General features: G+C 35.2%; 1 protein-coding gene across 1 annotated transcript in view; it reads right to left on the bottom strand.

Annotated features, from left to right (window-relative positions):
- The window catches only part of LOC106881894 (phospholipid-transporting ATPase VB), a 150242-nt gene that overhangs the window by 12411 nt on the left and 122645 nt on the right, over nucleotides 1-15186 (bottom strand). The window contains exons 16-19 of the mRNA XM_052972375.1: nucleotides 6833-7021; nucleotides 5085-5139; nucleotides 4452-4654; nucleotides 707-907 (exon numbers count right to left, since the gene is read on the bottom strand). Of these exons, the coding sequence (XP_052828335.1) occupies nucleotides 707-907; nucleotides 4452-4654; nucleotides 5085-5139; nucleotides 6833-7021 (648 nt within the window). The remainder of the gene's footprint in view (nucleotides 1-706; nucleotides 908-4451; nucleotides 4655-5084; nucleotides 5140-6832; nucleotides 7022-15186) is intronic.

The raw sequence follows: 15186 nt of genomic DNA, 5'->3' as shown, positions 1-15186 counted from the left end.
TTTACGTGTCACCCGCACGAAGGCCAGTCAGGCGGTACTGGCAAAGGCCACGCTCATCTCGCTCGAGAAACCTCATGTGTCACCCGCACAATAGCCAGCCCAGGAGCACCAGCAACGATCCCACTCGAAAAATCCCAGAACCCCACACAAGAGCCAGTTCAGCGGCACCGGCAACGATCTCGCTCGAAGAAATTTCATGTGTCACCAGCACAAGAGCCAGTCCAGGGGCACTGGCAACGATCTCGCTCGAAAAACCTCATGTGTCACCCGCACAAGAGCCAGCCCAGGGGCACCGGCAACGATCCCGCTAACATATTTTTGTATACATCACTTTTAATGGTAGTCAGGAGAAAATCAAATAATATGTAACACAATTACCTTAGTCAAAATAATATTGGTTGTACTAGTGACTGTTGTATTAGTAGACAATTGTTATAATGACACTGACAAAACATACACTTTGCAGACTACATATACTGTCACACAGATACTGTGACAGACACTGTTGTAACATATACTATCAAAACAGATATTGTTGCAGATATTGTCACAACAAATGCTGCCGCAACAGACACTGCCACACAGATTCTATCACACAGGCACTGTCACAACAGACATTGTCAGTTCATACACAACAACAAGACACTTTCAGATTTGTTACATCTTCAGCACCGGAAATATAGAAAGCAAACTTGTCCTTGCTTACTTCCCCACTTGGTCCCTGTTTGTAAAGTTCAGGATTTTCATACAGAGTTTCAGCAGATAGATCCTTGTCAAGAATTCCATTAAGAAGTGGTGGAAGTGATGTAAACAAGACATGTTCTAGCATTAGAAATATACCACCAAGTTGCATGGAGCCAGAATAACCACTGAAAATTTGGAACCAGAAGAGAACAAATGTGGAAATCTGTGAAAGAAAGAAAAAGAAAAAATTCAAAATGTAAACACTTGAAATATGATGTTTTATTTATTTATTGTCATTATCTTGTAGTACTTCTATCATAGAATTCCAAAAATTCAGTAAAACTAGTAGAGATAGTGCAGAAATATATATTTATGGCATTCCTTGAATGAGTAAAAAAATACATACATACACACATGTACACACACTTACAAAGGTATGGTTGTGTAGTAAGAAGTTTGAATCCCCACCACATAGTAACAGTTTCCAATAATGTTACACCACTATATTTAGTGGCTGTTTGAGCAATGAGTTCATGGCTGATTAATGGGATGGATGGATGCTGATGAAGGAGCAAAAGATCCTGAAATATGTCATATATGCCCATTACCCATATTTCATCTTCGATCTCATTGTTGTTTACATTAAGTGTCTCAGATTTGAAACATCATAACAAAATCAGTGCTGGCTATAATCTCTACAGAAAATCTGTAGAGATAATGTTAACAAGTGACATATATATATATATATATATATATATATATATATATATATATATATATATAGGTATACATATATATGCTAAATCCAATTCTGTGATTTATTCCAGAAAAATCTTAGAAAAACAATACAGAGGTTTTGCTATATTTCAGCATGGTCAATTAATTTTCTTGCTAAATAAACACACACACTATTTATTTGTTCTTTACTTATTTATTATTGTTCTTATTTTATCTTATGTGCATTGTCTGGAAATCTTTTATCACACACCTGTGACCTCTTCAGTGACTCTTCCATCCCATGTGTATCCTCCTGTTCTGTTTAATCCATTCTGTCTTTCTAGACATAAAGATTTCCAGACAATGGACATAAGATGAAATAACATGAACAAAGTGGAGAGTAGCATGCGTGAGAGATATACATACACAAACAGAGAGTGATAAAGAGTGTGGTAAACGTATATAGAGAGAGAGGAAAGGCATAAAAGAGACAGAGTCTGATGGAGATAGACAGAGTGATAGATTTGTGGATTCAAAAGTTGACTAATTTCTCATAGCAAATTAGATTATTTGATTAATCATAACCATATGAATATATTTATGTGTGTCTTTGTGTCTGTGGCTGTCCCTCATCATTGCTTGACGACCAGTGTTGATGTACTTACGTTCCTGTAAGTTAGTGGTTTGGCAAAAGAGACCTATAGAATAAGTACAAGGCTTAAAAGAATAAATTCTGGGGTTGCTTTCTTTGACTAAAACCCTTCAAGGCAGTGCTCCAGAATGGTCACAGTCAAATGACTGAAACAAGGAAAAGGATAAAAGAATATATATACATAAATGTATACACACACACTCATATCTACACATGCATATGTATTCACACACACACACACACACACACACATCTAAACATGTATATACATTCACACACACACACACACGCACACATTACCTGTATATACATACATATATATATTTGGGTGTTCAGAAAGTAATTGCGTTTTTTCACCACTATGAAATATGAATCAACCAATCACATCAGAGCCAAGGTTGAATGGGTGGGAACTGTCTACAAAAGGTATATCATCTCTTCTATCTGGCAGTGTCATTCATAGGTATTTCAGTATTTAACCCCATGGAGGATAAGAACTTTATGAAACAAACATATTCACCATTACTTACTGTATGAGTTTTGAAAGAAAAATACTGCTACAGAAGCAATGGAAAACTTTTGTGAAGTGTATCTGGAGACAGTGAAAGCTTGTATATGTCAGCTGTGGTTCAAAAGGTGTAAAGATGGTGATTGTGTCATATCTAACAAGCCTCGCTCTGAAAGACAAGCCATTCTCTATGACAACCTTTGAATGAAACTATTGTATTGGATCCATGTCAAAGTACCAGAGATTCAACGTAAACATTTTATGTGTCACATTCAACTATCCATGAATATTCCAAGCAAAATGGGAAAGCATGCAAAGAGGGAATTTGGGTTCTACATGAGCTTATGCTTGAGAACTGAATATCATGTTCCACCATTTGCAGCAGTCTTCTAGTCTGGAATAACAACCTGTCATTTCTACAGTGCATTGTTACAAGTAATGAAAAATGGATTTTGCATCACAACAGAAAACAAAAAAGAAAATGGTTATCATGTAATGAGAGGCCAGTGCCAACATCAAAACCAGAACATACATATATATATATATATATATATATAATGATAATAATAATAATAATAATAATAATAATATTAGGGATAAAATCCAAAATTACAGGTAAAAACTCAATTAAAATCAATTTATTAAAAATTAAAATTAAATTAAGCTTCACAGTATAAAATATATATTAATATATAGTATTAGGGAAAAGAACCAAGGTTTATGAATTCATCGATGAAAATCCACTGTCATATATAGAAAAAATTTATAATTAAAAGTATATATATATATATATATATATATATATATATAGTAGTTAAGTATCCTGTTGTTGCTGGGGGTAATTTTCATAGCTGAATGCCTTTATTTCAATGATTTTCGTTCCGTGTCAGACCATGACTTCTTTAACAAATAGGTCTCTTGATCAGGATAGATTTCTGCATTATTTGGGGCAATTTATAACGAACCATTAAACTAAGTTTTTGTTTTACCATTTGGTGCATAAGTATAAAAATTTCTCTTAGCTTGCTGATGGTGACTCTTTTACACTAATGAAATTCCTTACACATGCATGCCCAGACACTGACACACACACATACACACAACATGAGTGATATACATATACAGAGAGTTAGAGAGAGTGTGGCAAATATACATACAGCAGGCAAAAGTTTACAGTGAAAAAAGACTCTTTTTTTTTGAACCACAAGGAATTCCTAATCCAACTAAGGCTTGTGGCTTAAAAAAATATTCTCTGACCTAATTTAAGGTTTAGTATTCTTTATTTGAAATATAAACCTAGGGTCATTAGAGGATCAACCACACAGCAGTTTTTATAGTCATACCAGGTTTCCAAATCTTCCTCTCATACTCTTTGCACTCAAAAACTATAGTCACATGCCAAATATAATGCTAGCTAAATCTACATACACCTAGTTCGCTTCAGACCACATCAGTGAACAGACCTTGAATAAAGTTGCATAGACTAATAACAGTCAAAAGAAACTGGATGCAAATGCAATTGTAACATATCTGTGTAGCAGAAACATGCGTTTGATACGTTTAAATCAAATATGCTGTATAATTGACTGCAGAAATATAAAATATGCAGATGTATTAATCTCCATATTCAATGTAATGGATTTTTATAATAAAAGACAGAATATTTTCATTTTGAAAGTCACATGACTTTTACAGAGTGGCAAAAAGGTATTAATTTTATCACAATTTCTACTGAATTATGTTGAATGACAGATTTTTATTTAAAGAAATATCTCAATTTTGTCAATCAAGCAAAAGGTAACAAATCTTACCAAAAGACAAGTTGTCTAATCTTTTGCAAAAGAAAACAATTTTAAGAAGAGTAAAACAAAAAAAAAAAATTTTAATTACCAGATTCTTATAGAACATAAAAGAAAGGAAATGAGCAAAGCGATGATAGCACCAATGTCCATGGACAAGGAGGAGACGTTTCAAAAATCGGAACCTTGCAATAGAAAAGTCTGATGACATTACTGCTTGCATGCCTTCTTGACCAGAAATACCAATACCGATGTCAGCAGTCTGAATCATATTCACATCGTTGGCACCATCACCTGTGCAGAAGGAAGAGTACATAGAATATTGGTTAGCATCATTATGTTGTTGGTGTTTAACTCCAGGTCAGTCCTGATTGACTAGAACTATGATAAAAGGTTTTTCAACAGTAACAACCTTGTCTTGTATTCAGGATGAGTTTTCTAGAATTACATTAGTAAATGTGTTTTTAATCCTTTTTTAAAGTGGTAGGGTGATTTTGAGGGAAATTTAGCTGTTATTTAGTTGTGTATAGTATAGTTTCCTATGTTGGCTTGTGTTGGTTGTTATTATGGAGGATGTAGGTTTGTGTTTGGAAGAGTGAATGATGGTAAGAGTGAAAGTGGGTGGATGGAGATGTGTTAGAGAGAGAGAGGGGTAGACAAACAGAGAGACAGCTAGAGAGAGGTGGAAACTGGAAAGAGAGAAAAACACTAAAACACTACTTACCAACAGCAAGAGTCAATTTCTTGAGGTTGTCTCTGACAATGCGCACAACTGCACCCTAGACATATTAGATACATTATCAGAACATTCAATTAAGAAAGAAAAAAATGAAATATATTCTTTAATGCTTTGACATTAACCCGCTTGAAACTGCATCTAATTCTATCACACAAAAACCTTCCATTTTAAAAAGTTCACATTTAATTCAAAACCTTTCATCATAATTTTAAGTAAGAACCTTTTCTTAAATTATATTTGAAACATTAGCTAACTAGTGAAAAAGTGGATTATTTTATTATATTCTCCAAACAGTTGATTATTTTCAAAATTAGTAGGGATATATAGACACAGGTGTGGTTATGTGGTAAGAAGCATGCTTCTCAATTACATGGTTCAGGGTTCAGTCCCACTGTGTGATACCGTGGGTAAGTGTCTTCTACTATAGCCTCAAACTGACCAAAGCCTTGTCAGTGGATTTGGTAGACAAAAACTGAAAGAAACTTACTGTATATATATGTATATATATATATGTGTGTGTGTGTGTGTGTGTGTGTTTGTCCCCCTCCACCACTTGACAACCAATGTCGGGGTGTTTATGTCCCCATAACTTAGTGGTTCGGCAAGACACTGATAGAATAAGTTACTAGGCTTCAAAATATAAGCACTGGGATCAATTCATTCGACTAAGCCCGTCAAGGGGGTGCCCCAGCATAGCTGCAGTAAAATGAATGAAACAAGTAAAGGATGAAAAAAAGATGTATAGGTACTGTGCAGGGTATATGGGCATTTTGAAAATACTTCACAGGGTGACAACCATGTCCTGCATAGTTATGGGCTGCCCTTTGGCAAGACATAATACCTATTAAGCCACCCTGCAAGGGATACAGTGAAGTATGGTGGATCATGAATTGGTAGCGGAAAAGCTCAAGTGAGCCAACATGGATGAGAGGAGAATTACCAAGCTGCATCAAGAGAGTAACTGCAATGCATTCATAGGGGTGGCATCCATGAGTGTGTAATCAGCTAACAAAAGATTCACTATGGATCAAGCTCCCAATTCAAATTCATAATACGAGAATTGGATGGCGACAGAGAGTCATAGGAATCCATGAAAGCCGTGTGACCAAAGTAAGAATAGGCTCTGTATGCCATTAGAAATTTGGTCATAAAAGGATTAAATATTCCATGATGTATCCAGTTATAACTAGAGGAGTGGTAAACATTGCTATCACGGATAGATACCCAATGAGGCGACATAGTATTACCCAATCATGTGATGTCATATAATGAAATGATGTGATGATATGACAGCCCAGTGTTATGTGATGCTATATTCAGCAATATCATAATGTAGTATCCAATGATATCATAGTACAATATTCAAAATGCTATAATGTAATATCCATTGTTGTTGAAATATAATATTTAATGATAGTCAAGTATTATCTTAGAGTAATATACAATATCACCATTATAAAACTATAGCAAATGAAAGCTGCATTCATATATATTGCAGTATCTGGTGCTCATTCTAGAATTTCACACGACAGATCTCAGTACATATTAAATTTTTAATTCTACAGTTTTTCAGGACGTCATTATCTTCAGTCACTGTTGTTGTTCAACCAACCTTGATTGAGCAGACCCACAGTCAAAGGCATAAACTTTTACATACACACTCATTCATACTGACAAATGAAGACATTACTAACACACACAAATACAGAAGGCATAATTAAAAGATGATTTACCTTTTGAAGTGGCGTCACTCTACAACAAACTACAGAGTTACAGTGAACCACAAGCTCGAGAAAACAATCTTGGCATGATTTCTCCAGAGCAAAAGACAAAGTGCTGCCATCAATTATTAAACCAACTTCCCTGGACTGGTCAAGATGTATTTGCTTTAGGTATTCAGTCATACGTTCTTGGGTGCTTCTCTTTGAAGAAAAAACAAACATAATGAGATTTTTAAAAATCATACAAAAAGAAATTAAGAAAAACAAAAAAAAAAAAATTCAATTTTAACAGAAATGGTTGTGTAGTTAAGAAGCTTGCTTTGCAACCAAATGGTTTCAGGTTTGATTCCAATACATGGCACCTGGAGAAACTATCTTTTACTATACCCTCTTGTCGACCAATCATTTATGAATGAGATTTGGTGGATGGAAACTGTTTACAAACTCATTGTGTATGTGTGTGTGTGTGTGTGTGTGTGTGTGTGTATGTGTGTGTGTGTATTCCTGTTTATTCAAGTTTAAAATCCAGTGTTCTTTATGTTGTATCCTTTTATGTCCCATAACTTCGCAGTTCAGCAAAATAAAGAACAATAAACAAAACAGTAGATTATAAAAATACTGAGGTCAATGCAATCAGCTGAAAGCAATTCCTCCAACTTGTTCACAGTCCAAGACTGAATAGCCATATGTCTGTCTGTGCTTATGATTATTCCAGGTAGATGATGTTGAATTACATTCCAATAGCAAATGAAGAAGCCTCAATGGTTTCATTTGATGTGGTTAATTTGAATACATATACACTACATGAATATGGAACTGAAGCAATGTTTTTGGCATAATTAATTTTCTCATGATTTATCAGACAACGTAGGGAAAGAATTTATAATTACAAAACTTCAATCTATTTAGTAAAACAACATTTTAAATTTTGACCAAACAATAATACAGACAAAAATTTGGAACAACAATGGCAACCAAGATAGAGCCAATATATAAAAATTTATCAATACCTTGTGATAAAAGTATATGGAAAACTTGTGCAAAAATAAGAAAACCATTTTTACAATTACTTGAAAGTAAATTGGAAAAATATTTAGATGATTACTTAATATTATAGTATGAAATTTGGATAGACTTTCTGAATTTAAGACACTTATAGATAGTACTAACAATAGCTTCCTGTTTAATATGGATAATAGTAAGGCATAAATAACTCCTTTTAAACATATTTATTTAAAAACAACTACTGAACAGGATCAAGACAGGTGAATATTATAAACCAATAGATTTGAGGCAATATTTACTTTTTATTTCATGTCATTTCAAAGACACAAAAATCAATATTCCATTCTATCTTACCAAGAGAATATGTGCTATTGTATCAAATCTGAACACTCAAAAGAAAAGACTATAGGAACAAAAAGATATTTTGAATGATAAACATTATCCATTGGCAGCAGTGACATAAGAAATATAAAAGACAAAACAGAAAGACATGTTTTATCTTATATTTCTTCACAAAACCCTATGAATACCAAGAGGCTTTTAATATAACTAACCACAGTTTAGTACTTTTAATGTGTAATCCAAAATCTGAGTAAAATTGTAGAAAACTGAAAGCAAAATGCAACCAAAATGACTAAAAGACACTTTTAACAAACTATCAACACTGCATCAAACCTGACAATCAAAAACTGCAGAAGATGAAATTCGAAATCTGTCTTAATTTATTCAAAGACTCAGAGTTCTGGTTTACAAATGGACAAACTTTCAGAATAAAAAATATTTTATATGCTTATATTTTTACAGGCTTTAATTTGTCATTACATTAGCCAAACATCACTGATAACAAATACATAATCCAAAAATTCTATTTAGCAAGCATTTGCATTGATATGTTGAATTTTAAATTATTCAGCTGAATTTTACATTATTCCCTATATAACAATGTGCAGAAAATACAACATAATAACTAGGAATATTTCTCTTACGAAAATTATAGACCAGGTTTAAATAGATAATTCTGACACTTCCTTTTAATTTAAATATCAACATATGTGAACATATATTTCTCCACAAGTCTTTAAATATCTAAAGTACATAAAGTTATATCCCTAGCACTCAATACATGATACAAGTCAAGGATTTTAAACTGTTTTATATGAAACTTAGCACAATGATTGTCTTGGCCAACATGATCATTGGTTAAACTATGACTGTCAGTTAAAGTAACTGCTGTGCCGACTTTTCAAATAAAAGTGCATAGATAAACATATATATAATTGGGAAAAGTTAGAGTGACTCAGTAACTGAGAGTTTTCTGTGTATTGGCACTTATCAATACACACACACACACATCATCATCATCATCATCATCATCTTCTTCATCATATGACATCCACTCTCCATGCTGGCATGGGTTGGATGGTTTGACTGGAGCTGATGAGCTGGAGAGCAGCATCAGGTTCCAGTCTGATTTGGCATGGTTTCTACACCTGGATGCCCTTCCTAACGCCAACCACTCCAGAAGTGTAATGGGTACTTTTACATGCTACTGAGATGGGTGTTTTTATGTGCCACCGGCATGGGTGTCATTTACATGACACCAAACAAGACTACAATTCACCCATATTTATATATACTATACACACACACACACACACATATATATGCATATATACATATATATTCTTCTTCTTTGAGCAGCACATCAGGCAGTGAGTGATTGCCAGTTATCTTTGTCTCTGGCCAACCAGTATGCTTCTTCCCAGGTGATGTTCAGTCTGCACAGGTCTTCTATGAAGGTCATGTCTTCCTTGGCCAACCTCTTTTTCTCTTACCTTCCAGTGGCATCCAGCCAATGGCTGTTTTGATAAGCCTCTCCTCTAGCAGCCCAGCCATTCTCATTCATTGTTTGGTTACAATTGCATGAAGGGGACCTTACTCTTGCAGCTTGGAGATGTCTCAAAATGTGATTCTTAGGATCTTTCTGAGGCACCACTGATGAAATACAAGTTGACGGGCGATTTTTACTGTCATCTTCCAGGTCTCAGCTGCATAGATCACTATTGGCAGTATTGCTGCTTTGTACAGATGAATTCTCAGCTCTATACTTATGTTATTGCTACACCAAAGTGTTGTCATTCTTCTAAATACTGTTGCTGCCTTGCCAATTCTGCAGCTTACATCTTTCTCTGCATCACCATTGCTTGTCACTATGCTTTCCAAGTATGTAACGCTTGTAATTTCTTCAACTGGTTCTTGTCCAACTTTCACTGGTACACTTTCTACTTGTTTCCCAACTTACATTACCTTCATTTGTTGACCACTGATTCTCAACTCAATCTTTGCTGTGCCCTTTTCCACTATTGTCGTCATTTCTTGTAATGTTGGGTGATTCTCAGCCAACAGGGCAATGTCATTAGCGAAATCCAAGTCTGTTAGCTGGTCCCTCGCTGTCTATGATATTCCTACAGCTGGTCCATGATATTCCTACACAACTGATCTTTGTATAAGGAAATCGATGACCATCAGAAAAAAACATTGGTGACAGGACACAGCCTTGTCTTACTCCAGTGATGATCTTAAGAAAACCAGTGTATCTATAATTTGTTTTAATGCAGCAACTTGAATTGTTGTGGAAACCGTTAAGTAGACTGATGTAATTGTCAGGTATTCCATATACATTTGCAGTCTCCCAGTGGATTTCTCTATGCACACTGTCAAACACCTTTTTGAAATCAATGAAGTTTATTATTAGTGGTCTTTGGTGGTCCATGCATTGTTCTACAATGTTGCACAGTGTGAATATTTGCTCGCAGCATGGTTTACTGGGTTGAAATCCAGCTTGTTGTTCTCCCAACTTTACATCTAGTGCAAACTTCAACCAGAACAGCAACACTAAGCACAGCATTTTACCTGGCATTGGCAGTTATGTTTATTCACCTCCAGTCTTGGTAGTTGCTCAAATCTCCTTTCTTTGGTAGTTTAATAATGACTCCTTTGGTCCACTTTTCAGGTACCCTTTTTTCCACCCACCATGCATTACATAACTGTCGACCTCTTGACCATGATCTGGCCACCCACTTTTATTAATTCTACGGAAATGTTGTCCAGCCTTGGCACTTTATTGTTTTTTAGTCTCTTTACTGTTTCTCTCACTTCATCTTCCCTTATTTATAGATACATATACATATATATAAATAAATACACACACACACACATATATATATATATATATATATATATATATATATATATATATATATACACACACACATACACATATATACATACACACATATACATACACATATCCAGAAGACACTGGGTCTTCTGGATACCAATACTTCCCATATATAAATATATATATATATATGTATACACATACACACATATATATATACACACAGATATATATATATATATACATACACACACGCATATATATATACATACACACACACACATATATATACATACACACACACACACATATATATACATACACACACAAATATATATATATATATACATACACATATCTAGAAGACACTGGGTCTTCTGAATACGAATACCTCCCATATATAAATATATGTATACACATACATACACACACACACACACACACACACATATATACACACACACACACACACACAGATATGCATACACACACACACATACAAATATACACATAGGTATAAAATCTTCTGGGAAGGTAACAGTGATGGGGTAGGTGGTGTGAGCATATTCCTTGCTGAGAAATGAGTGGATATGGTCATAGAGGTAGTCAGAGTGAGTGATAGAGTGCTTAAGCTCAGACTAGTCTTACAAAATAGCAAAATGTCAATTACCTCTACCTATACCTTACAAGCAGGTCTACCAATTGAACAGAAGGACCATTTTTATATTCTGAAGGCCTATACTAAGAAAAATGACAAGGATCTTATCTTCATGGCTCGGGATTTCAATGGGCATGTCAGATGGCAGCCTAGTATTTTCCATGGTGTACATGGGGGCCATGGAATTGATTCCCGAAACAAAGAAGGAACTAAACTACTGGAGTTCTGTGATGCAAATAACCTGTAGATCTGCAACACCAACTTCAAGAAGTTGACCAGCCACCTAATAACCTACCAATGAGATCAATTACATTTTCACCAGGAAGCAGGATGCATGGTTGCTCTTAAATACAAAGACCATCCCTGGTGAAGAATGTTGTTTTGATTTCCATCTATAGGAATATTTCCCCTGATGAGGCGAATGGGTCCCTTAAGAGGTCCCTAATGCTGAAACTGCAATAGGGGATTAATCAGTCATTTTTGAGTCATGCATTCTATTTGCCTGAAGACAAGTTTTTATTGTGAGGAGAAATGATATGAGTGATATTATGGCTTTATAGCAATTCTGGTTGCTATTTTTAACATGTAAGGGTTTTTTAACCTTCTTAGTTCTAATTGCGACTTGTTCATAATTATAAACGTTTTTCTTCTTTTTATTTTATGATAACACGTTTGGCCATTGATATATTCATAAATAATCTTAATTATTTATAATATATCCTCTGTAATGTTTTTACATTACTCTCTACTTATATATATATATATATATATATATATATATAAAATAGAAAAAGTAGTCTTTGTATGTGGCAGATGTGCAGAAACAAAAAGCACTAAGAGCACATGGGATTCTCTCAAATTCCCAGGAGGCTCTCTTGAGGTTGTAGATAGTTTCTGTTACCTAGGTGACCAAATTAGCAATGGTGGAGGATGCTCTGAAAGTATTGTTTCTAGAATAAGAATTGGGTGGAGGAAGTTCAGAGAGCTATTACCACAGTTGGCAACAAAAGGACTCTCTCTCAGAGTGAAAGGTAGACTATATGATGCTTCTGTATGACCAGCTATACTCCATGGGCTCTGAATGGGTTCTTTTATACTCCGTGGGCTCTGAATGCAGAAGACATGTATAGACTGGAGGGAAACAAAGGTAGTGTGCCTCATTGGATGAGCAACATCAGTGCACATGTACGGCAAAGTGCAAATGTATTGAAAGAAAAGTTGGGCGTAAGGGGAACCTAATGTAGCATGCAAGAGAGTTGGTTTGGATATGTGATGTGTATGAATGAGGACAGCTGCATAAAGAAGTGCTGGTCACTGACAGTGGATGGTATCCATGGAAGAGGGAGACTCAGGAAGATGTGGGATGAAGCATTAAGGACCAATCTCAGGAAGTTGGCCTCACAGAGGAAATGACAATGGACCAAGATGTCTGGCGATATAAAATTCTTGAAAAGACCCACCCATGTCAGCGAAACTGAGTTCTAGAAGTGCTGTGTGACCCACCCACGCTTAACAAGAAAACTTCTCACACACACTACCACAACAAATCAATCTACGTCTCTACATCTCTTCCTGTACTTTGATTACCTCCCACTCCCCAATCCTGTCCTCTTGGACCTGTGTCACTTGTCCCCGACCTGTGTGTTCTACCCACATGCCATGTCTCACTCTACTATCTGTCTGTTAGCCTATGATCTGTGTGTTCCACCCATACGTAACTCCTTCATACACTATGCCTAGCTCTTACTCCCCAATCATGTTCTTTTTATCATTGCTATCCTGTGCACCCCCACCAACTCCATACATACCCAGCTCTTTTGCCACTTACTCGCACTCTTTAATCACACTCCCTTCACAATATCCTTCCACTTATATACACATATTTATATGCGTGCATGCACACACACATATATACACACACATATGTATATAAAGTTCAAATTTTACAGAAAACAAAAGATGAAAGTAGTTGAGAGAACAACAAGCAGCTGTTTGATGCATAGGAAGAGTGGAAAAGTCTTTGGTTTCGAGGGTACACTCTTTGACAGAAGGGATTGAGAGGAAAAAGAGAGAGAATGAAAAAAAATATGTAGGCAGAAAATAATGTGTTCGGATTACAGACATATTTATGTACATGCATACACACAGATATATATATATATATATATATATATATATATATATACAGGGGTTGGACAAAATAATGGAAACACCTAGCATCATAGCATCATAATTTTGATATATCTATAAAACAGTCAAAAGCTTGTTTATTTCTATGTTTTTTGATTTATCATTAGTGTTGCTTAATGTTTTGCTAAAATTGCTGCTTCTTTTCAGATAACATCAGAAAAAGGTAATTATAATTCATTAAAATGACAGATCTATCAAACTTTTAAAGAGGTCAAATTGTTGCTGCTCACATGGTAGGTGCTAGCATAATGAAAACAGCTGAAATGTTTGGGGTATCAAGAAGTACTGTCTTGAAAGTAATGACAGCCTTTGAGAATGAGGGAAAAATCTCCTCATTGAAACAAAACTCTGGAAGAAAACCAAAACTTTCAGATAGGGACCATTGGACTCTAATGTGAACTGTTAGAAAGGATCACAAAAGTACAGCTCCTAAAATTACTGCAGAGCTTAATGACTACCTCGAGAACCCAGTTTCTCCAAAAATTTCGCCGGGAGCTGCACAAAGCTGGATTTCCTAGGAGGGCTGCAATCAGAAAACCACTACTTTCAAAAACAAACTTTGCAAAGCTTTTAGAGTGGAGTAAAAACCTACAGAATTGGTCCCTAGAGCAGTGGAAGAATGTTATTATCTCAGATGAGTCATCCTTTACCTTATTTCCGACCACCGGATGAGTATACATGTGGAGACAGCCAAAAAAAGCATTTGACCCAGACTGCCTTCTTCCAAATGTTAAACACGGAGGAGGATGTAATGATCTGGGGGGCTATATATTGGAAATCCGCCTGCCCAATGGTTACCCTTCATGGCAGAATTAATAGTCAAAACTATTTAAGTATTTTTTCTGATCAAATTCATCCAATGGTTGCAGAACTGTTTCTGGAGGGAAATGCAATCTTTCAGGATGATAATGCACCAATTCACGCAGCTAAAGTTGTTACTGAATGGCACAAGGAACATTCTAGTGAAGTTGAACATCTTATTTGGCCACCACAGTCCCCAGATCACAATATTATTGAACATTTATGGTGCATTTTAGAAAAACAAGTAAAGAGTTGATATCCTCCACCATCATCACTAGAAGAACTGGAAACTGTTTTAGCTGCAGAATGGACAAAAATTCCTTTGGAAACAATTCAAACTTTGTATGAATCAAAGAATTCAAACTGTAATTACTGCCAAAGGTGGTCCTACCCCATATTAAAATAAATTTGTTTGAAATCTTAAGGTGTTTCCATCATTTTGTCCAACCCCTGTAAATATATGTACATATATATATATATATATATATATATATATATATATATATATATATATACACACACACACACACA

Source organism: Octopus bimaculoides, chromosome 13 (genome assembly GCF_001194135.2).
Source record: "Octopus bimaculoides isolate UCB-OBI-ISO-001 chromosome 13, ASM119413v2, whole genome shotgun sequence".
Taxonomy (NCBI): Eukaryota; Metazoa; Mollusca; class Cephalopoda; order Octopoda; family Octopodidae; genus Octopus; species Octopus bimaculoides.
Note: the sequence above shows the minus strand (reverse complement) of the source record. Positions and strands in the feature narration are given on the sequence as shown.